Source organism: Priapulus caudatus, unplaced genomic scaffold (genome assembly GCF_000485595.1).
Source record: "Priapulus caudatus unplaced genomic scaffold, Priapulus_caudatus-5.0.1 Scaffold989, whole genome shotgun sequence".
NCBI lineage: Eukaryota > Metazoa > Priapulida > Priapulimorpha > Priapulimorphida > Priapulidae > Priapulus > Priapulus caudatus.
The window spans coordinates 13,145-36,002 of record NW_014578050.1 but is presented as its reverse complement, the minus strand read 5'-3'; the positions used below and the strand labels follow the sequence as shown (position 1 = coordinate 36,002).

The 22,858-nt window shown below is 44.4% G+C and overlaps 4 protein-coding genes across 5 annotated transcripts in view; 2 read left to right on the top strand and 2 right to left on the bottom strand.

The window, feature by feature from the left end:
• Positions 1 to 2,740, bottom strand: part of LOC106814840 (histone-lysine N-methyltransferase 2D-like) — a 24,758-nt gene extending 22,018 nt beyond the window's left edge. Inside the window, exon 1 of the mRNA XM_014819200.1 lies at positions 2,434 to 2,740. Coding sequence (XP_014674686.1) covers positions 2,434 to 2,551 — 118 coding nt within the window. The 5' untranslated portion in view covers positions 2,552 to 2,740. The remainder of the gene's footprint in view (positions 1 to 2,433) is intronic.
• Positions 2,741 to 2,926: 186 nt separating this feature from the next.
• On the top strand, positions 2,927 to 11,865 carry LOC106814846 (GTP-binding protein 128up). The gene is made up of 10 exons (XM_014819210.1): positions 2,927 to 3,077; positions 5,298 to 5,463; positions 6,449 to 6,579; positions 6,764 to 6,833; positions 7,279 to 7,448; positions 7,846 to 7,928; positions 8,304 to 8,406; positions 8,943 to 9,055; positions 9,652 to 9,774; positions 10,403 to 11,865. The coding sequence occupies exons 1-10, from the start codon at positions 3,036 to 3,038 to the stop codon at positions 10,500 to 10,502; spliced, it is 1,101 nt and encodes a 366-aa protein (XP_014674696.1). The 5' UTR covers positions 2,927 to 3,035; the 3' UTR covers positions 10,503 to 11,865.
• Positions 11,866 to 12,131: 266 nt separating this feature from the next.
• LOC106814842 (proline-rich protein 11-like) lies at positions 12,132 to 18,419 on the bottom strand. 2 transcript variants are annotated; one of them, XM_014819204.1, is made up of 9 exons: positions 18,340 to 18,419; positions 17,640 to 17,818; positions 17,227 to 17,359; positions 16,542 to 16,673; positions 16,152 to 16,364; positions 15,893 to 15,991; positions 15,316 to 15,485; positions 14,125 to 14,218; positions 12,132 to 13,628 (listed from the first exon to the last, which is right to left on the bottom strand). In XM_014819204.1, the coding sequence occupies exons 2-9, from the start codon at positions 17,786 to 17,788 to the stop codon at positions 13,347 to 13,349; spliced, it is 1,272 nt and encodes a 423-aa protein (XP_014674690.1). In that variant the 5' UTR covers positions 17,789 to 17,818; positions 18,340 to 18,419; the 3' UTR covers positions 12,132 to 13,346. The 2 variants fall into 2 exon arrangements, with proteins under 2 accessions (XP_014674690.1, XP_014674689.1); XM_014819203.1 differs by having other exon boundaries at positions 17,640 to 17,815; positions 18,340 to 18,406.
• A 148-nt stretch (positions 18,420 to 18,567) lies between these two features.
• Positions 18,568 to 22,786, top strand: LOC106814839 (uncharacterized hydrolase YNR064C-like). Its single transcript, XM_014819199.1, has 5 exons — positions 18,568 to 18,616; positions 20,247 to 20,458; positions 20,765 to 20,896; positions 22,078 to 22,180; positions 22,657 to 22,786. Exons 2-5 carry the CDS (start codon positions 20,251 to 20,253, stop codon positions 22,784 to 22,786), a joined length of 573 nt encoding a protein of 190 aa, XP_014674685.1. The 5' UTR covers positions 18,568 to 18,616; positions 20,247 to 20,250.
• Positions 22,787 to 22,858: the final 72 nt, after the last annotated feature.

The following is a 22,858-nucleotide window of genomic DNA, read 5'->3' as shown; positions in this document are numbered from 1 at the left end:
AGAGAGAGAGAGAGAGAGAGAGAGAGAGAGAGAGAGAGAAAGAGAGAGAGAGAGAAAGAGAGAGCGAAATGGAGAGTGTGAAATCCATGCACAGCACGAGCAGTAGATTCCACCGCGCTCTGAGATTATGCGATTATGGATGAGAGGCATATTGCCAAACTATTCAAGTGGAGCGTCATGCAAAAGTCACGCCAGGATTAGCATATATATATCTACACTTTTCCGAGACATTCAGATCTGCTGCCAGAAAATTAATAGAAACTATGCAGTATGCACTATTAACTTTTTTTGGGGAAAAACTTTTTAATCGCCAATCATAAATCAGTATTTTCTTGTTAGGCTGTCCAAGCTTTGCTGAGGGAGCTCCCTTATTGCAAGAAACCATGTGAACCCTGCTCACCTTTCACCACTGCGCCTTTTTTAACACGAGAATTTACTAAATTGTCACCTCAGCCCTAACCTTACGAATGGCTACAGCCTACAGTTTTTACTGATTCTGGCACTGCACTACAGGAGTCATCGACACTGCAAGCTAAACTAATAACCACGTAACTCGAGGGCAACATGCATGAGGTACACGGTCAACTGACGTTAGTGTTTCCTTGTTGCACAGGCGACAATGTGAACGCCAGCCACCGCCACTTAGCAGCATGCCTGTGGTGGTGAAGGGGAGAGGCGGGGAAGAGGGCTGTACAAACAGCGACTAAGTAACGGTAACTAGCGCTCTCCCTGATAAGCAATTAAACGATTAATTAGATTTGACGCACAAGCCCATCCCACCCCCACCCCCAGCTCCCGTGATTACCCTTACTAACCAAGTGAGTGTCGACGGACTTCAATTCTGCAAATTGTTTTAAGGAATTACGCGACTTGTTTGCCTTTTATATATCGGCATGACCTCACTTCTTCAGCACTTACGTTGGTTGGCCCTAAATATAACCTTCAGCATTCATGGTCGGATGTGAATTTCCAGATTTCCCAGCTTTAGGTTTTGAAAGAGAACGAGATATTGAGACCTTCCGAAATACAGCAGGCTGCGAAATACAGCAGGCTGGAGCAGAATTTTTCTACTGCAGAATGTTTTTTATGGACCAAACCTCAGCCATCTCACAATAATGTATATATATATGTGATGTTATATGTAATTACCATAAAATGTAAACTTATTTAAAAAAATACAAAGGCGTCACTGTAGCATGGAAGCATACCGGTTTTAAAATGCCGCAATTTAGGAAACAAAGACTGAGAGCTGAACCTAGCAACTTTGCAAACAAAGCTAACTTTGCACCGAGACTGTAGATGCACACCAATCATTGCAATCACAGTACAATATGATGGCCAACCTCCTGCTTAACCTGGAGTTTTTGCCTTTACTTCAGACTTGACCCTGCTAGGTGAACACAGTCACTGTAGGGTGTGAAAATAGTATGTGTAAACTTCAAAGATGATGAAGAAAGCATTGCTATGCTTAGAATTGAAATTAGGACCAGGCATTTAAATGTACACACAGTGAGTTTGGTAGCCAAAAAAATTATACAATGCTCTGCACTTTTCATACCAGAATATGCTCACAGCATATATCATGTTTCTGATGAAACAAAGAAAAATATCCAACTGTATAGATAACTAAACTGATAGCGATAACAACGTATGCAATTGCATAACACCATGCACATTATTTACTCACTGGAGCATATATATATGCTGACCTACATTATAACTTAGCTGTTCAAGCTTTCACCATTCCCCAAATGCACACACTCTATACACACTGAGCCCCCCCCCCACCGTTAATGCTTCAGATTTGCTGCCAGAAATTAGAGCTGAAACTGAAACAGTACTCACAATAGGGAATGCGAAATCTCGTTTCAATCCGCCGGACAGTAGGTTCAGCATTGAGCCAACTTGTGCTCAACCCACTGATTTTTTGCCATTGTTATCGTCAGGTAAAGAACGCCGAGTGACAAGTTGTAGGAAAAAACATTGTTGGATAATGATCCAAGTAGAATTCAACAGACCTGCACGTCAAAACCCGTTTTTTTGTCAGACAGATCTGATGAATTTTGCATTTTCTGGCCCACAGCCTCTGCAGGTGACCGTGTTGCCGGTTGGTTGTGACGGACAATGCAACATATGACACCCGTGTACTGTGCTTTCTCCTTATATGTAAAAGTTAAGGCGCACTGCAGCGACAACGACCAACCGTAACGTTTAGCGTCAAAGTCGCAACCTGCAACTTGTAAACAATGTCAATGGTTTTTAATTTTCCAAAATGTCATTAGACGTGGTCGTTAACTCAGTGAATTACAAAACAAACACCAGATCATCGTGACGTACCGCACTCACTCCGACACGTACAAGTAAGGCTCCCACGCGTAACTACAAGCTTATAAGTTATAACGCATGTTATGCAACACTGGATTACAATAATACCTGTCGCTGCTTCTGCTACTGTCCCAGTTTCGACCGGCTGTTCTTCTTGCTCACACTTCTGAACCTCTGCTGAGCAGCTAGTGTGCGCCGACTTCTCGTCTTTTTTCCCTCCGCCCATGTTTCGATTTCAATACAACAAATACTATCCTAATCTATACAAACAAAATTCACACACACCAAAGTACCACCTGATAATGTTCACGAAAATGTACACGCTTGCATAACGGAGAAATATGAACATAAAGACTACACAAGTTTCCACCCGCTGCAAAACAGAGAAACGTCGCAGAACAATCCCCGGATGTTGACCTCTGACGTCAAACACGGGGTCAATAAACCGAATATTTCTAAATATAAACATTTTTACACAGACTGTTATCTTACATAAATTAATGTATCATTATATGTGTAATATCTAACTTGATAATGACATAAATACTGCTATAAACCATATAAATAGAAACTACGGCAGCCATTTCCGGAGAGAGTATTTACTTCCGGGTTAATGGCAGTAGAGAGTCGCGTGTGGTAAAATAGCACATATTTTCAAGATTATAGCTCTCATATCTGCTTTTAATAGTTGCAGTATCTAAATATTAAACATGACGACTATCGTCGATAAAATCGCCGGAATAGAGGCTGAGGTAACGTTGTCATGCATCGTTTTACTAATAATTATCACTGTAGACTAAGTAAGTGTAACCCGACCAGGCTGTGTGACTAACGTCAATATACAGCCTGACATCCATCCATTAGAAAATCGTGTACCTCTACAAGAACTACCGAACAATTACGTATATTTCAAATAAAATGATCATCTAAGCATTTCTGCCTTGTTTTGTATCAAGTATAACCTTCACCTTATAGTAGTCCAGCGTTGTTATTAAAACTAATGCTCAGTTCGCTGTGCACAGTGTAAATTTCAAGAGCCGAACCGAAATTTCAACCAACCGCCAACCCCCATGTTAAATGTTTCCAATGCGCATGCTTTTCGATCGGAACGCGGAAAACATAGCGTTGCAACTCGCGTTGGCGCGAGCATAAATAAGCATCGCGTCGTATATATATATAAATATTAAAACATTGAAAACCAGGACATCAATCTACAACAACGCGATCTATTATCATTGCGAAGATATGTACTTGCCTTGTGTTTAGGCCTACGCACTGTGAAAATCGGGTCCATTGCCGATTTTAGCTGCACTGAACATGGCGGACATGGCGGCTGTCTGGTTGTTTTGATCCAATTCATCTCAGAAAATACGGCATAACTCGATAAATCAGTAGCGCCCAGTTACCACGAGCAAGCCAGAGGTTTATAGATTTGTTTGAGCTATTACATGTGACGCATATATAGCTGTGTTGATGTTTGGATACCGAGCCAACTACACATTTTTATGGGCAAGAATTTGAAACGGTATTCTAACCCTAGCAATACGTACCATTTCTTGGAGCTATGTAGACTGTAGTCCCTGTAGGCTGTACTACTACTAGTACTAGTAGTAGTAGGCAGCGCCAGTGGCAGTGTAGATTTGGCACGTTCTGATTCGAACACATGCATCACAGGCACTTGGAGCGTTTCAATAAAATATAATGCTAAATAAATACGAAATCTATTTACTACCAAAATCTTAATGTTTCTCTACTCTCTTTCACTTATTATTGCCGACAATTTCCTGTAATTGTAAATGCCGTCCAAATGCTTATCTGCAACACACATGTACACCGCACGCTCGCTGCCGCACACTGACACATAAATATATAGCAGGTAGGAAAGCGTGCTGCCAAAATTCGCCCGACGCTCGCTTGATTTTATGCGAATACAACACAAACATTCAACCATTCCACTCCATCTTTGTTTCTATTTGAAGGAGTTGTTATAAAAACATACTGTCTGTGATTGTAACTGAGCTGTGTCATCCGAAATCACACAAAGCCGGACGAAATTCTCGCGTTCGCTTCCGTTGCGCAGTTTATGTAAATGGCTGCAAGTACAGGGCTATAGGCGGCACACTGCATTTTGGGAAACTACCACGCTGCTTTCCAACTCCCGTACGAGCCTCATCAAAGCCGCCAGTGGAGCGTTGCAAAAATGATGCGTGGATGTGGCGCAAAAATGAGGTCACGAAGAGCGCCGTTGGGTGTTTCCTGATTCCGACAGCCATTTACATAAACTGCGAAACAGGAGCGAACGCGAGAATTTCATCAGGCTTTGTGTGATTTCTCGTGACACAGCTCGGTTACGAACACAGACAGTATGTTTTTATAACAAGTGAACATTGTTCTTCAAATAGAAACAAAGATGGAGTGGAATGGTTGAATGTTTGTGTTGTATTCGCGTGAAATCAAGCGAGCGTCGAGCGAATTTTGGCAGCACGCTTTCCTACCTGCTCAGTGCTATATAATTATGTGTCAGTGTGCAGCTCAGCTAGCGTGCGGCAGCCAGCGTGTGTTGCAGATGAGCATTTGGACGGCATTTACAGAAAATTGTCGGCAATAATAGGTGAAAGAGAGGAGAGAAACATTAAGACTTTGGTAGTAAGTAGATTTCATATTTATTTAGCATTGTATTTTATTGAAACATTCCAAGTGCCTGTGACATGCATTGTCAGATCGGCGAAACTTATCTTGTAATCTCACTAATAGTGACACTATGATCAATCAGGGTTGGCAAGTCCGTAAACTCGGTTCTGACTGCATTCACACATTACCGTTTTGTATTCACACAGGGGGTTGGAGTTAATTATTCCGGAACGATTTTAGCCACTATTGGCCACATAAGGTCACATAAGGAAAAACATAACGATTACGTTGTGTAGGTTTTTTTAGTTTGGTCATGCTGTTTGTACTACGCTGTACTGTAGATGGCCAGAACTCAAAGAAACAAGGCCACCAGCGCTCATCTAGGTCTACTGAAAGCCCGCTTAGCGAAATTACGACGAGAGCTCATCACACCAAAGGGAGGAGGAGGCGGTGCCGGAGAGGGATTTGACGTGGCCAAGACAGGAGATGCTAGAATCGGTTTCGTAGGTGCGAATAGCAGGTGTTAAGTGTGTAAGCCCAAGTTGCATACATGTATATGTGAGGAATTATACCAACGTAGGCTATCATGTACACAGGCACTTGGAACGTCTCAATAAAAAAAATAATGGTACGTCATAAACACGAAATGTATTTACCACCAAAGTCTTGTAATGTTTCTCTACTCTAGTTCGCCTATTATTGCCGATAACTTCTTGTAAACGCCATTCAAATGCTCCTATGCAACACACGAGTACAACGCACGCTCGCCGCTGTGCATAAACAACGAATAAAAGATCTCTTTATTTACCATAATTTTTTTTATTGTGATGTTCCAAGTGCCTGTGATCACGTACAGGTGTGAATCTTCAGAAAATTCCTCGGTTTAGCTGTGTAGAAGATTACCACAAAATACTGTTTTAAGATGTTTTATAATTGTCAAACTTATATATAGTGGCTGCATAAAACTGTTGAAATTTATTTTTTTATTTACGAAGTGCTGTTGTCTTTCTAACATCAAAATAATAATAATAATAATAATTACAATGGTAATAGTAATCTCAAGCAGGCGAAAATAAGTGGTTATTCGCAAATCTCTCTCAAATTGTTTCCCATAAATATAAATAAAAAATATTGAGTTTTAACAGTTTATATAATAATTATTTGTTATTAATATCAGTGAAAAAGATAGCTGTGAGGGGTGGTTGGAGCCTATTATTTGTTGTTGGTGCATGCTTTCATTGTGTAACTGGTCAGTGCAAATTGAAATTGGATTAGGGAAATGTGGAGGAAAGGTTGGGGAATTTCAAAGTTACGTGGCCGTTGTCAGAAAAAGCAGTAGTAGTTATGACATCATAAGTTTGAAACATCATAACTTTGGAAATGAAATGTTGTGCAAAAGTAATGACGCTTAGACTCATGATAGTAATAACTACTCGCGATGTTTCTGACAACGGACCCCTGATCTCCGTGGCAACCTCATCCGTCCTCGTAGGTTTCCCGTCGGTCGGCAAGTCGACACTGCTGAGCAATCTCGCGGGGGTCTATTCCGAGGTGGCCGCGTACGAGTTCACGACACTCACCACCGTTCCGGGAGTGATCAAGTACAAGGGAGCAAAAGTGCAGGTGAGCAGGGCACCGAGAATTCCTCGACGCGAGTCGAACACGCGGGCGGGTGTGACGAACGTTTGGTCTGCAGCCGTGCAGAGCTGTTGCTGAGAGAGCGATTGAGCGCGTTGTTATTGTTATATTTTGCGGATTATTTCGATGATAACCTTATCCTAGTGTTAATTATATATATGCGTTTCAGTTGCTGGATCTGCCAGGTATCATCGAAGGTGCCAAAGATGGAAAGGGCAGAGGCAGGCAGGTCATAGCAGGTAACTTAAATTTTTCTCATAGAACTTTTGCACCACACTGTAAGTGTTGCACAGTGTTTTCCCTGATACAATCTCTGACGAATTTTTTGGCACCTAGATAGATTAGAGATGAATGTAGAATCAGGCGAGCATGAATCAATTATAAATACTAATAAATAACAAGCAATAATGAACGAATACGACAAACGTAAACGTCAACGAGAATGTGACAATGTTGTGTATTAGCACGGATGCTAGCTAACACGATCATGATTCAATTATAAATACTAATAAATAATAAAAATAATGAACGAATACAATAGGTGTAAACGTCACCAAGAATGTGACATTATCGTGTGTCAGCCCGGACGCTAGGTAACGCGATCCAATGACGTGGTAAGAGCGACGTGCGCGCTCGTTAACGCTGAAGTTGTGTTGACGCGGTGCTTCGTTCTCCTGCTCGCAGTCGCACGCACCTGCAGCCTGATCTTCATCATTCTCGATGTGCTGAAGCCTCTCGTACACAAGCGTCTCATCGAGCACGAGCTCGAAGGCTTCGGAATTCGTCTCAACAAGAAACCGCCGAACATCTACTTCAAGAAGAAGGACAAGGGCGGCATTAACCTGAACGTCATGGTGGGTTGTGACACGATCCGCGTGAGATGCTACTCACCGGTAACAATCGGCGGTTAGAGCTCTTGCCAGTCAGCGTTTTGATGCGGGCATTCTAAAAATGCTTCGTGACGAAGTTACGCAAAGTCAAAGTTGCACTTAAACAAGGGCGGCATTAATGTGATAATTGTGGAAGTGGTGTGAAGTCATCTAATTATGCGATAAGTCCGAAATTATTGCCGATACGATGGTGTCGCGAATCGATCTGCCATCTTTGGCGAGGACTGTGACTTTGACTCGGTATCCTGGTTCTGCTCGTGAGCGTATCGGTGAAGTATGATGTACTTTGATTCTCTGTATTATTGCTGTTGTGCTCGTATGGAAAACTTGATTGATTTGTGATTCTTTGCTTCACTCACAGACAGTGCAGTCGGAGTTGGATCTAGAATTGGTACGAACAATTCTCAGCGAATACAAGCTGCACAATGCCGATATCACTCTACGGTATGACGGTTAATTCATAGTGTCTTCCACGTGACTGTCTGACGCTACAATTTTTTCATAGGTTTCATATATATAGAATAGATATACAGTCAAGCAGTCATGTATTAGCAGGCACCTCTGTAGAAAGGACTATAAAGTCCACACACGTAGAAGACACTTGACATTTCCCTTTAGTGGCAGTTATACACTAAAACCACCTCTATAGAACAGCCGCTTGTCCTAGTACGACAGTCTCGCAGTGCGATTACTCGACGAAGATCGGCCGACGAGATTTGATTCTTAATGCAGTTGCTTCTTAATGCAGCGGATGTTTGCGGTGGAAAAACCACGCGGTTTGTGGCGCGCGTTGATTGTGGTGGCGTGATCGTGTTTCAGCGAGGACAGCACGTCGGAAGACCTCATCGACGTCGTCGAGGGCAACCGCATCTACGTTCCCTGCATATACATCCTCAACAAGATCGACCAGATCTCCATCGAGGTAACGCCTCGCCGCATCGTCCATCGAATCTCTCTTTCATTTCCCTTTCCCTATCCATTATGTACAGGGTTGACTGTATAAGCTGTTGCCTGTAAAGAATTATAGGGATGTGACGTAGGTTCTTACAGGCATAAATACGAACATCTAGGTTGGCCGGACGGCATATTATCGGAAGGTCATGTTCTAGACTGAGGTGATTATACAAGAATCTCAATCGACTCGCTTGCGAAGAGTAGAGTCTGGGAGATTCATGTAGTCTGTTTACTGATGTGTGGCAGACAGATGCCTTTCGATTGTTTCTCTCAAGTCTTTCCTATTCTTTGGTTGGGAACGAGCGAAATTTTTCAGGGCGAGTGCGGATGGGGTGGTGTGGAAATGTTTCGAGTGAAGTGTTGTGCTTGATCTATCTGTGCTAAGAGCTTGATATCATCTATAAGTTTGACTTGTCTGTGTTAGGAGCTTGATATCATCTATAAGTTTGACTTGTCTGTGTTAGGAGCTTGATATCATCTATAAGTTTGACTTGTCTGTGTTAGGAGCTTGATATCATCTATAAGATCCCACATACTGTGCCGATATCTGCTCATCACAAGTGGAATTTTGACGACCTGCTGGAGAAGATGTGGGAATACCTCAATCTGTGCCGCATGTGAGTGAAATGTGCTTCTCTGCAGTCTCTCTCTCTTTCTCTCTCTCTCTCTCTCTCTCTCTCTCTCTCTCTCTCTCTTTCTCCCTCCCTCCCTCCCTTCCCCTCTCTCTGTCTTTCTCTCTCTCTCTTCCTTGCTGCCTCTCTCTCACTCTGCTCTGTTTCTAACTCTCATGCAGACTGACATGCACACACCCTCCTCTCTTCGATGACTGATAATGAAGTGTATAATAGTGACGTGATAATATTTAAGGCCACAATTAAAAAAATCTTTGTTTGCCCTCACCCGACCCAGGCTGAAAAGTTTGGGTAGGTAGGTAGGCTTTTATTTTTTTTGAGGGGGTCTTTTTACTAATTTAGCATGGTGTCTACATACTCGGGTGTGCTTGTGTGGAGATACCTTTTATGTTGAATGTTTGTTTTGCTTGGTACATAATGTATTGCCTACAGATTTGTACAGTGATACAATTTGTAAAAAAAAAAGAATGGGAAAGATCAATAAAATTGTTTGAGTCGGCCCCCGTTTTGGCGGATCGGTCGGGTGAGGGCAAACAAACAATATCTTTATTATGGCTAATTCATTGTCGGGTGTTTCACAGTTACACAAAGCCAAAAGGACAGCTTCCCGACTACAACGCTCCCGTCGTTCTGCAGAACGAGAAGAAAACCATAGAGGACTTCTGCAATCAGCTTCACAGAAACTTGATGAAGGAGTTCAAATAGTGAGCATTCATTCCATCGTTTAACTGCTAACGAGCTGAGAAGCTTCGCGGGGCCGTTTCACCGCTAGTGCCATGTCAACATCGACTCTATCAAGCCGTCAGCTGACAAGCATTGTCGATTTTTTTATGTTCGCATCTCTGATATGTCACTGAACGATTTGTATCACATGGCAAAACTGAGGTCCTGCGTTGAGGTCTCGTTTCGTGTGAAGTCGAGGTGCCAATTACAGTAACACGCCGAAATAACTTCTCGACTAGAAATATGTAACCGTAACGGGAAAAAATAAAAATTTATTTTTCGGGGGCTACTTTTCAAGCTTGCGTGCATGAAAACAGCACTCTAAAATTTGGTTTGCATTGAACTCTATGCAAATTTACGGGGGCTCTTTTTGGCATTTCCGGGGCTCTTTTTGGCATTTCGGGGGCTAAATCGCCCCGAGCCCCCGTGTATTTTTTTCACTGAACCGTAACGAACGACGACTGACTCTATATTTGAGAGCGAAATGCTCGCAAATCTCTCCCACGCCGTCGACCGCGAGTCGTGGGGGAGCGTCTGTCCGGCGTCACGCCTCTCCTCCCGTCCTAGTCGTCAAGCCTGCGATCACGTCTCTCTTTCGTGTGTTTGCAGCGCCCTCGTGTGGGGCTCGTCGGTGAAGCACAATCCGCAGAAGGTCGGCAAGGAGCACGAGCTGGAAGACGAGGATGTCGTGCAGGTCGTGAAGAAGTAGCGAAGGTCAAGGTCACACGTGCAGCGTTCGAGGTCACGTCAAGGTCGCTCGGCCGTTACGTCGCAGCGGCGCAGGGTGTTTCTCAGTCTGAGATGCTGTACATACAACCTAGCAGCGAGGGGAGGAGGGATGAGGGAGGGGGGCGATGTTAGCGTCGTACGCCGTGCGTTGCTCGTTTGCGTTTGCGTCATGATGCGCGTGTTCAGCGGGCATTTTTATCCGGGTTCCGAACTGACCTACCCTCCTGGCGTGAGTGACCGCCAGCTTCGGCCAACCGTCGTTACGTCGTTACGTCCTAAATCGGCACAGTCGAGTTTGGCCGAAAACTCATGCAAATCGGATTGTCTTGACCGAAATAGCGGAAACATCCAAAGGTGGTGCAGTTGTCTTTCTCAGTAGGACAAGATACGTCGTTTCTGCGGTTATTAAATTAGCGCGAAGGAAGTTGCTGGGCGAAGCCAGAGGGATTTACTGCAGTTGGCAATATACTGCGCACGTGTACATGCAATATACTGGTTACAAACGTACAGCTTCTTCCATCTCCATCGACAAGCAGCAGCCCTGTTGAGACAGGATATATCAACCGATCTCCAATCGCTATTTTTGGAGAATTTAATATACTTGTGCATATTGTTTTCCTGAATGCAACCATCCTGTTCTACGCTGTAGCATGAACGCCTGTCTGTGAAGGACTTTTGGGATTTTCTTTATACAGCCCTCGTATGTCGTATACAAGTTTGACTGTATATGGCATGTGAAGTAGTCCTGATCCTTACTGGGATAATATGACAGTCTAGGTTGGCCAGACAGTATGTTATCAGGAAGTTGTGTGCTAAAGTGTACTGGGGAAATTATACAAGAACGCTCGTGTTCTCTCTGTTTTAGGCGGGAATCGAACAGTTTGAGGTGCGAGATTAAATCGGACGCTTGTGCGTGACAAGTATTGCGTGAATTGCAGTGTGTTTTGGGGGGATTCGTTTATCTTGAGAATGACGACGGCCGAGAATTTATAGGAAATTGGTGAGAATAGGAGACAGCTATGGCGCGTGGTCATACTTATGTCCCAGCTGCAATCACGAATATATGTATAGTCGGGAGTAAATAATCGCAAATAAAAATGTGTGATTATTTGTTCCTGATGCTGTCTATACATACTCTGCGTAATATCAAGAGCATGTCGACCCCAAGTCCTGTCTACATGCTGGTGATAACCCACGTAGCGTACATATGTTCGTGGTACTGTTATTTATAGGGTTTTATGAGGTTTATCATTGCGCATGCTGCTTTGAACCTGGTGCTGAAATGTCAGTCATGCGGAATTGTATTTTCGGCCACTAATAAAAGGCATCATTTTTTTCATGCATCTGTTGGAGTTTGCAAATCAATTCTATATCGAGACAAAAACAGCGTGTTTTGCATTGACTTTTATGTAATATATTACATGATCAAGTACAGAGCATAATTCAGACGTTGGTTTGTATAATATCAAGAGTACATAATAGGAGAAGAGTATGACACCGTTTTAACAGCGTTTTGCATAGTTTTCAACTTGTAAATATTCTATCAATATGTGAATAAATATATTCAAACTTTACCTTGTTTTCGTCCATGATTCTCCCTTAATCATATGACACCACCAATTTACCTGAAAATCGTATGTGTTCTTCAAAAAGGTTCTTTGAATACGACACGGTTTCAAACAGTTTTCACGAATGGACGCATGTGTTCGGTGAAAGTTTATTATCATTTATGGGATTAGTGTTCTATTCTCTATCTTGTATCTTGGTTACAACCTGGTGCTGCCGTCGCATAACTTTGGCATAAACTTTCGCCGAACACATGCGTCCATTCGTGAAAACTGCTTGAAACCATGTCGTATTCAAAGAACACATACGATTTTTAGGAAAATTGGTGGTGTCATATGATTAAGGAATAAGGGAGAATCATAGACGAAAACAAGGTAAAGTTTGAATATATCATATTGATAAAATATTTACAATTTGAAAACTATGCAGAACGCTGTTAAAACGATGTCATACTCTTCTCCTATTATCTACTCTTGATAATATGTATCACTATAACAATTTTACCCTACATATATATTGTATATAACCACAAATATATCACTAGTGATCTATTTTCTGCAGTAGTTCGCATTCACTTACTACAGTTACTCTAGTTTCCCACTAATAATTTTTAATATTTAATTTACAAATTAATTTAAAGCTGTAGGATTATAAAAACGAATGCAACTATATATATATATATGCAGACGTAAAATCAAAACAATAAAATGTTAAAAAATCACAAATGTACGTGAGGTAAGGGGTGTTAGCTCCTTCCATTAAACAAGCATGTATGCATGGGGGTAGAGGGTAGGTAAAACATTTATTTACTGTACACACAGTACAGTCACATGCATGTAATTGTATAATTACCCAACGAAAAGAGACGTAAACGTGATTTCCATACGTCACTCGAACGACATCAGCCAAAAAACCTTACAATTACGGTCCTATCATTAATTGATTGATCCAGCAACCAAAATAAAAGATTATCCTTCTGCATGCATTTGTTAGTACCCTGCTACGTATTCCTTATACCTACTCACACCGGTATCATATATCTTCCTCACATAACAACTAGGCCCTGTAAAATTCCTGTAGCTCAGTAACTTCTTGAAAAGCACTAGATCAGCTAGAAGTGCACATATCAGGAGGAAGATAACTGTTACATACATATTATATATATATATATATATATATGCATTTATGAGAATAACATCATAAACCAGTTACCACATCTCGACATCACACCTGGTACAGATGTCTTCTGCCTAACCATCTACATATCAGGTGCAACCTGGTTCAGACTATCCGGCGCCACGGACCACCGAGCCGACGCGTCGCCGTCCCCGCCCTTAGCTCCTGCCGCCACCAGCTTCCCCGGAGACTGCCTCCCGATGGACCTCCTCAGCAGGGAGTGAGACCTTCTCCTGGGCTTCCCCCCGGAGCGTCGCGCGTCCGACCTCCTCGTCGTCGGCGTCGGAATGTCGTCGAAATCCTGGAACCCGTCGTCGGTCGGGGAAGTTGACGTGAGGTCCCTCGGCGACGGGGTCTTCGTGTTCTGGAATGTTCCGGATGGCGGGGAGTGAGGACGCGACACGGAGAATTCTTCGCGACTCGACGTTTCGTCGATTTTTTAAGGAAAGAATTTTGCGCAGGTCGATGGGAGGCGATGTGGCATTGTGCCTACGTGCATACCATACATGGATATATGATAAAATCCCACTAGCTAAGAATTAGCTAACTGGCTACTAACTACAACTATTATATAGCTATTATATAACACTGCAACCAGTACTAACTACAGTGAAACATGTATGTAAGGGTTACTCAACAGGTTCTGAGAGGTATCTTTTATAGACTGGTTTCGATTCTATCGAGCTGGTTTCACTCTATAACAGTCACTCAGAGAGAATGCCAAACGCATCCTTTCTAGACAGGCATCCACTCTAAGGAGACGTCGACTCTCGGGCAGGTTTGACTCTAGTTATTGGCTGGAAATTCAAGAGGTCGGGGCCATGCCGAGGGTTCCTTCACCGAACACGGCTGCCGCTCACCTCGAACTTCTTCTTCAAGGCACGCGTCATCGTCGGTGTGAGACCCTCCCCGCATTCCTCCACGTTCCTCTTCAGCGGGGTTCCTCCCGGGCTCCTGCAACAATGAGAGGATAGGCAGCGAGATGAATGACGTCGCCGGGGCCGACGGGGATTCTCGAGGATGGGCAAGGACACTCAAGAATGGGTGGTGATGCTCGAGATCCACCAGACGTGTGTGGGTATCGTCCAGATATTTTCGCGTTCCCCATCACTTCGACCGTGGGCGGTCGTGCAGACGGACCCTCCTGCGCCCCCTCCCCCCCACTCACCAATCGACGTGTGTCCGATCTTCCTGTACCTCCATCCCCTCCCCCTACTCAACGATCGACCCTCCCCCTCCCGCTACTCACCGATTGATGCAAGACCGACCCTCCTATACCTCCACCCCCTCCCCCTCCCGCTACTCACCGATCGACCCTCCCCCCCTACTCACCGGTCGACCCTTTCCCCTCCCGCCTTACTCACGATCGACCTCCCCCTCCCGCTACTCACCGATCGACCCTCCCCTCCCGCTACTCACCGATCCGATCTCTCCTCCCGCTTACTCACCGATCGACCCTCCCTCCGCTACTCACCGAATCGACCCTTCGCCTCCTGGCTAGTAGATGATGTGTGACCAACCTCTTATACGTCATCCCCTCCGTACTTCACGATGACCCTGCCCTCCCGCCTACTGCACGATCGCCCTATCCCCTCCTATACTCCATCCCTCCCGCTATCACGATCGCCTCCCCTCCCAGTACTCACGTATCGATTGACGACCGACCCTCCATATACCTCATCCCCTCCCCCCTCCTACCTCACCTGATCGACCCTTTCCCCCTCCACCTACTCACGAGCGACCCTCCTCTTCCCGCTACTCACCGAACTCGACCACCTCCTCCGCTATCACCGATCGACCCTCCCTCCCCCTACTCACGATTGAACCCTCCCCCTCCCGCTCTACTCACCGACGAACCCTCCCCTCCCGCTATCTCAACGATCGGACCCTCCCCTCGCAGTACTCGCGATCGACCCTCCACTCCCGACTAACTCACCGATCGAACCTTCCCTCCCGCTACTCACCGATTCGCCCTCCCCTATCCGCTTACTCACGTCGACCCTTCAAACTCCCGCTACTCACCGATCGACCCTCCCCCTCCCGCTACTCACCGATCGACGCGCGACCGCTTGAGGCCGCTGCGGAAGTCGCCGCCGCCGCCATTCTCCTTCGAGGCGCGCCGGCCGACGGACCGGCGCTTCTTCTCGGACGACTTCAGCGTGACGGAGCGGAGAGCGTCGAGCGTAATGAGGGGCGTGCGCAGCTTCCCCTCCGGCGTGCCCTGCAACAACACCAGGTGGCGCATCAGTTGCCGCCGCACGCGTGGAGAAGGACGTGGCGGGCTCGACGTACGTATAACGACGGGACGAAGACGATGGGTTGACGGACGCGAGGTGACGTCACATGCGATAACGTAGCTTATTTAGGGAATGAGTCGCGTCACTCAGGGGCCTATTGTCAGATATGTCGTAAATTCTTACGACATCACGAGAAGAAAATGTCACAGCTTTTTTTCCAGAGAACTGTTGTGTAAAAGTCGGGCATTTTACACTGATGATACTCATTACTATTAATGTTTCTGACAATGGGCCCTTAATTACACTGCTAAGTGAAACATCCATCCCACGAGGAAACTGAGTGCATAATTGGGTGCTCGACAAGTGGGACATAGATGATGAGCGAACTCACGGGAGTAGCGGTTTTCGCCGGCGACCTCTTCTTCAGCTTGACCTTTTTGATGTCGTCCAGGCTTATCGAAGGCAGACTCGCAGCTGCCGGCTTCTCTGCCTGTAACCATGGAGACCGTCATAGCAAACTCAGATCCACTACACCAGGCATCGACGTTTAGTTCATATTTGGTTGGGCTCTCATTAGTCAAATGGAGTTTACTTTTAAGGCGCTAAATCGGCATTTATTAGACTTACAAGACTCAAAAACAAATAAATACCTTCTTGCTCTTCTTGATCACAGGCTTCTTTGATGAATTCAACTTGCCAGGGGGAGGTGGGGGAGGAGGTGGAGGTGGAGCTGCTTTCGGAGGAGGAGGAGGAGGAGGAGGAGGGGGAGGAGCTGCCCCTACACATGCAGCCTGCGGCAAATGACCAGCCAAATGTCCCGCGCATTTTTCGCAGTACTGGTGGTCTGGCTTTGCAGATACTACCTGAAAACAGTTGCAACACACACCATGGTCCTGACATATAGCCTAAAGCATCGCAGTCTAGCTGTGCTGTAATCATAGATGGAATATAAATATATTTATATATATATACACAAGTGTGAGTGTGCCTGCTTGCGTGCATGCATGTGTATGTGTGTGCGCATACACATGTATATATACCTCATGATCAAGCTTCTGTTTTTTCAAGCCTTGTAGCTCTATTTCTAGCTGCTCAACTCTGGACATGGCATCATCTAGGTCCCTCTTGTAACGCGTCGATGGAAAAAGTACTTGTTGGGTGGCATTCCACGCCTGAAAGGTGAAACTAAAATGTGAGCTCAGAGTGCAAAATCATCTGTACTTCGTTATGTATGCAATACCATAAACATATCTATACAAAATTGTATAGCATTGTATGGATTGTAAAAATGTGTTATTGGTAGTACCAAAAATAAACCATCTAGAGTTCATGTTTTTGTACCGTACCTGCGAGCTCGATTGGCATTAAATGAGTCTTAATACATTGATTGCTCACATCTGACACATCTTTTCTAATGCACACCAAGAACGAAGTGAAGGGGAAACCTCGAAATACGAGCATTACTAAATAGCAGTATCTACAAGCGCCCCGCATCGTCGACTGTACGTCCCACATCTTACCGAGGCCGTTAGCGAATAGCACCAGTCGAGAAGAGAGCCCACGGTCCAAGCTAGTCCCACTACAACACTCGACACTCCCAAGACTACGCTAGAGCAGTGCACCCAGTCGTGACCCGTTCGGCACGTGCCCGCGATGCGTCGGACTCCGCTCTGCGACCTTCGGCAAGCGAACAAGGCGTGAGCGAGGGGACGGTCTCGCGCTTACCTCGGACACTTTGGTCTGGCACCAAGCGAGCGCTGACTCTACGGGGCGGTGGAGGTCGGAGGTCGTGATCCAGCCGGCGGCGTCCAGGACGCTAGAGCAGTTCAGCTGCACCTCACTCGTGTTTGCCGAAGACCTACGTCAAGTGTGGATCGCGATGCAATCAGCCCGAGTTCACATCGTGCGAGTTAGTTCTACGTGTGTAGCCCTTCCTGCGGCAACGGTGAGGGGGGGGGGAGGGTATGCGTGTTGAGCTACGCGTGGGTGTCTGAACGGTATCATCAGTATTTATCCTAATAATTATTATTTGGATGATTGACTTGTCATATTATGATCATCGTTAGGGTCACATTTAGAGTAGATGATGGTACAGTGCATTATAGTGTGCAGCACAGAGCTCTGATCTTAATTGTTACCATTTTGCTTCCCAGATTTCCACATCTTCCCAGCAGTCACTGTCTGCGCTAGGTCCGGCTTGCGCTACATCAGTGACATCCGTGTCCTGCCTTCTTCTTGGTATTGTAAGCGGTCTAAGCGATCGTCGCCTGGCAATGCGCATAGCCATGCTGATGATCTAGCAGTCGTTAACTAGCTGCTGGGAAAAACACCAAAATACTATCACTGATACTGATAGTGATATAGCTCCAGGAAACGGTATTGCTAGGGTTAGAATACCCCTAGGTATTCTAATTGGTGTATACACCCTTATTGGTGTATTGACGTTAGTCACACAGCCTGGTCGGGTTAATAGTGATACTGATAGTATCAGACATGTGGGTGGTCACATGAATAATTAATACATTAGCGTTGGCATTAAATGTTGCTGCGTCAGTGACACGTACACTGTGACTATACAGTATACAGTGTACACAGTACACATTGAATAACAAATTACAATAACCTCACTCCGTGGATGTTGCAATATAATATTAATAATAAAATAATAATAATAGTTATTGATTGTACTGCATGAGTAGTTATAGAAGTTGAACTGATAGTTAAACTATAAGTATAGCCCTTCGCTGAGGTCAGGCTAGGGATATAGTTCTAGAGCTGTATAGCTGAGTTCTAGCCGTATTCACTGCCATTAAACTATAAAATATAAATTAAAATTACCGCAAAATCGCGCAAGTCTGTAGCTCTCTGACATGAAACGTTATGCTGTTTTGAAATTTGCGCGCCCACTTCTAGTAGACTGGTTCCCAAAGCTGGTTCCCTAACTTTCTAGACTGGTATTCGCTCCCACCTCAATTACTCGATGGGAGCCGAGAGCTCGATTACTCGATTACTCCTAAGCCGAGAGGTGAGACCGGGTACCCGTCTACTAACTTTTGGGCGCCGGCGCATGCGCAGTGAAGCAAGACGAGCAGTGCTCTCTGTCAAGATGGTCAAGGTAGAGGACAGACACTGCATTAGCTGTCGTCTGGCAGTCCTGCCGGGTACCACACTGTATCAAACAGATTGTATTTATCAACTCCTGGTTCAATATAAATGCAATTTTTGTTTTATTTTTTTCTATAAAATATTCACAATTTTTCTTCTAAAAAACTATTCAATATTACGTTACTAGGTGGCGGTACACGCGCTGATTGGCAACTACTAACTAGGCAATATGGCGCTGCCCGTGAACATACACGCTTTCGTTATTAATTTGTAGTTGGATTGAAATGTGCTAGTTCTAGCTGATAAATATACACGTACGATGCAATTCGCTCGGTTTTTGCAATTGAGGATCGGTTTACGTCTTCAAGTAGGTAATCTATATACACATAATTTATGCAAAAGGCATAAACCGACTGTAAACCGTTGGTATAGCAGTTTCGTAGTGAAAAAAAGCGATGTTCTTCTACACAATTCACATAATCGGAACTGTCCACGAATCATCGGGTTCGGTAAACGGTAAGTCAGGTGCTCTATCGCTAACGGCAGTCTCATTACACGGGGTTATACCGTGTCGATGATTGCCAGCACAGTGTTAATCGTATACTGATTACTGTTATTGTTAGTGACAGTGTTAGTGTTACTGACTGTTACTGTTAGTTTTACTTCATGTTACTGTTAGTGTTAGTGTTACTATTAGTGTTACTGACTGTTAACTTGGTGTTACTGTTAGTGTTACTGTTAGTGTTAGTGTTACTGACTGTTAGTGTTACTGTTAGTGTTATTGTTAGTGTTACTGACTGTTACTGTTAGTGTTTGTTGCTGATTTCTTCTCAGTTCTTTGCTTAATTGTAAAATTGAAACTTCTAGTGCAATCCACAGTGTTGCTCTATCGATTTAATCAACTTTGACTCTGTCCATCTTCTGTATAATTTATTGGGCTTCAAGACTAATACTACTTAGGAGGTTACGAGGTTACTACTGTGCTAGCGACCATTAATTTCTCTGTTCATACACTGATACAGAGCCACAGGGCTTGAATTAAGCGGCGAGAAGGGCAAGGCAATTTTTTTAGGGCACGTGAGAAATCGCCTTGAATTTTCTCTAAAATGGAAGGGCACAGAGGCAATTTTAAAAGGCACCAAGGCAACTTTCAAAATTTGAGAAGGGCACCAAGGCACTTTTGTAAAATAAAGGAAAACTCATAACAAATTAGTACATCAACATCGTCTTGCTTTTAATGTACAAAACAATATGCCCCCATGTAAGCTTACACCGTAACACCGACCCTTGTACCCCCCTCTGCTAATGGAAGTACAGTAACAATAAATTTTATATGCCCGCTATCAGGAGTGAATAATTATCCGATGCTGTTATTGTTCCCTCCTGCGACTATCGGTTTTAAGCTCATTGCAACTACAGCACGCACGCGCACGTGTTATGTTGATTCGACTAAAAACGAAACTAGGGCAGTAGATTAAAGGGCACCGACGGCAATTACACAAAAGGGCAAGGCAGGTGACTGCCGTCGGTCGAGTTGGATTTTCAGGGGCAGTACGGCAATTGATAGGGGCACCGACGGCAATTGCCGTCGGTGCCGTCGGTTAATTCGAGCCCTGCAGAGCCATCTCTTTACTTTACAGGTCCATGTGCACAAAAACATCAATAGATCTAAAAGACAAATATCCGCTACAGTACCAGTACCTGGAGACGTGCCAAGGAGTTTACGCATCTGTGAACAATGCCGTATCCCAGGAACTGTCTGAGAATGAGAACAGTCGTGTATCGGAATACTGGTCCAGTTCCAAATACGTTGGCGTCAGTGCCAACTTGATGGTTTCCTACATTGATACAGGTATAATCCTCCAAGAATCAAGTAGAATACTGCAATTGAACTTGTGCCAGAATGGCCATGCATTGGCTTGGTCAAGCAGTAATTGCATGAAAAAGATATCAGTTGAGAAAATCAGATATGAATACAACTTCCTGAGTAAACCGTGGATTGCAAAATGCATGTGTATTCAGGAGGTTCCGATATGAATTCTTGAAGTAAATCATAAATGTTTAAGTTTTATTTGAATACATCTTCAGTCTGTATATAGATGTAACTGTTCTACAAAGAAGTCGTTGTAATTTCTGCCCCTTGGTTTCCATATTTCAGCCAACACGACAGAGGACCTGAAAAAACCTGTTATAATATTGGTACACGGCGCTCCCGGCTCTCACATGGGCTTCCTGCCACTGGTAGACAAGCTGGAACCCCATGCACGCGTGATAGTGCCAAACTTCCCAGGTAACACGGATGGGAGGAGTTTAAATTATTGCAATTTTGATTGGCGACAGTATGTGCAGGCTCAGCTTAACTTTCGTGCCCCATTTTTAGCTCACCTTGACATCGTCAAGCTGAGCTATTGCCATGGGTCGTCGTCCGTCGTACGTCCGTCCGTCCGTCCGTCCGTCCGTCAACATTTCGCTTCGGTCAACGATAACTCAAGAACTGTTTTACCCACATGTTTGAAATTGGGTATAGTTGTTACTGCTATGCTCCCATATGGAACGTCATATTTTGGAGCACGCCAGTCGACGTACTTTCGAGCCACGGCAATTTTTTGGCAAAAATGGGAATTGCCATTAATCAGTTCAGGTTCAACGGATTTTGCTCATTTTTGGTATGTGAATGAATAAGGGCTAGGGGTTTTGATATTTAAAAAAAAAATTATGCAAATTAGATAGGTTTATGCAATTTATGCAAAAAACGCAGATAACAAACAGTCTGTGGTGTCACACTCGTCTGGTTCGTTTTACAAGATTTCATTGACAATATCTTTAATGCAAAATTGGTATTTCCTTTTCACCCTGCCGATAAAACGTCTATATTAGAGTAAAGTTTTACAAAACATGTCGGAACGCAGCATAACCTATTTATTTCGAACGCCATCGCTACAAAGCGGGTATAGCGCCATCTACTGTCACAAATTGTGATTCATTTTGGTTTATAAATTATTATTGCGATATACAGATGGCAACCGTGTGCTACCGCCTAGAAAAACTCATACGAAGTAAACACTTCCATGCAACCAATTAACCTTTGACAAAAGTTGTGTTATGGGCAGGGAAACACCATTGTCACGTGGTACATAGCAGCTACGTGGAATAAGCGTATCCTCTCAATCTTACACATTACACATCGGGAGCTCCGCTTTTAGGCAGTGCCTAAATCTGAATATTATAAAAACGTTATTTGTGGTGAGCTACAGTGTCATTGACACTTTCATTTAAAGATCGGTTTAGAGTTAAGTTTGGATTACGGTTAGGTTATGGTTTTTGTTACGGTTAAGTTAGAGTTGCAGATAGGAACAGGGTTCGGTTAGGGTTGTGTTAGGGATAGGAATAAGGTGATGTCCTTCGATATCGTCGTTGTGTACATGAAATGCTGCAAACATGGGAATTGAGATGGTGATTTCTGTGTGACAGGTTACGGCTTCACGGACATGGATGATGACGGGTATTTCCAGCATTCTATTCCGGAAAAGGTTGAATTGATCGTTGACTTACTAGGTGCCCTCAAAATCAAGAGGTATCAAGCGATGATTTTGAAATGGATTTTCTTTGTTTTTTTTTTATCGATGTTCATAGCTGTTTTATGAACAGCTCAGTATCTGCAGATTTGTTCCCTGGAGGTTGGCTAAAAATTTGGTTTATTTCTGGTCGAAAAGAAGTTATCAATGTGTGAATTGTGCTGCCAACTTTCTGTCAAAGTAAAAGTCTGGACATTTCTTCTGGTAAGGCACATCATGTTATACATGTTCAAATGCACATGTGACATGACTATTGTAGCTCGGTCAAGCTATCTTTCCTGTCAGCAAGCAGGAAAAGCCATGCTAGGGATGGCGATGTGTCTTTCTCCTTTTCACTAATCCCATAGGACTCCACCGTTTACTTCATAGTCCTCTTCGCTGTCCTTCTGTACTCACTTAATCCTCTTCGTTGCTCGAGGAGCATAAGACCCGTAAATTTCGCTCTCTGTCAGTAACCTGCGGCCGTTCTGCGCAGGGTTGCGATGGCCATCGGTCACAGCATAGGCTCCTTCCCCGTGCTGCTGTTTGCCGCTGCTCGGGTGCCAGGTCTCCCCGTCGAGTCGGCTTTCTTCATGAATCCCACCGGACACATACCGTGGAGGTGAGAGAGCGGGGCGGCGGGCGAGGGAGGGAGGAATGGGGCGACTCGTGGAGGTGAGAGAGCGGGGCGGCGGGCG

Coding starts and splice junctions, on each gene's coding strand:
- LOC106814842 (XM_014819204.1), bottom strand. CDS start 17,788: ATGGCTATGCGCATTGCCAGGCGACGATCGCTTAGACCGCTTACAATA. Junction 17,360..17,639: donor GAAATCTGGGAAGCAAAATG/GTAACAATTAAG, acceptor CACTTGACGTAG/GTCTTCGGCAAACACGAGTG. Junction 13,629..14,124: donor CCTTGAAGAAGAAGTTCGAG/GTGAGCGGCAGC, acceptor GGAACATTCCAG/AACACGAAGACCCCGTCGCC.
- LOC106814846 (XM_014819210.1), top strand. CDS start 3,036: ATGACGACTATCGTCGATAAAATCGCCGGAATAGAGGCTGAG. Junction 5,464..6,448: donor TGCTAGAATCGGTTTCGTAG/GTGCGAATAGCA, acceptor CCGTCCTCGTAG/GTTTCCCGTCGGTCGGCAAG. Junction 7,449..7,845: donor GCATTAACCTGAACGTCATG/GTGGGTTGTGAC, acceptor CTTCACTCACAG/ACAGTGCAGTCGGAGTTGGA.
- LOC106814839 (XM_014819199.1), top strand. CDS start 20,251: ATGTGCACAAAAACATCAATAGATCTAAAAGACAAATATCCGCTACAG. Junction 20,897..22,077: donor GATAGTGCCAAACTTCCCAG/GTAACACGGATG, acceptor TCTGTGTGACAG/GTTACGGCTTCACGGACATG. Junction 22,181..22,656: donor GGTGCCCTCAAAATCAAGAG/GTATCAAGCGAT, acceptor CGTTCTGCGCAG/GGTTGCGATGGCCATCGGTC.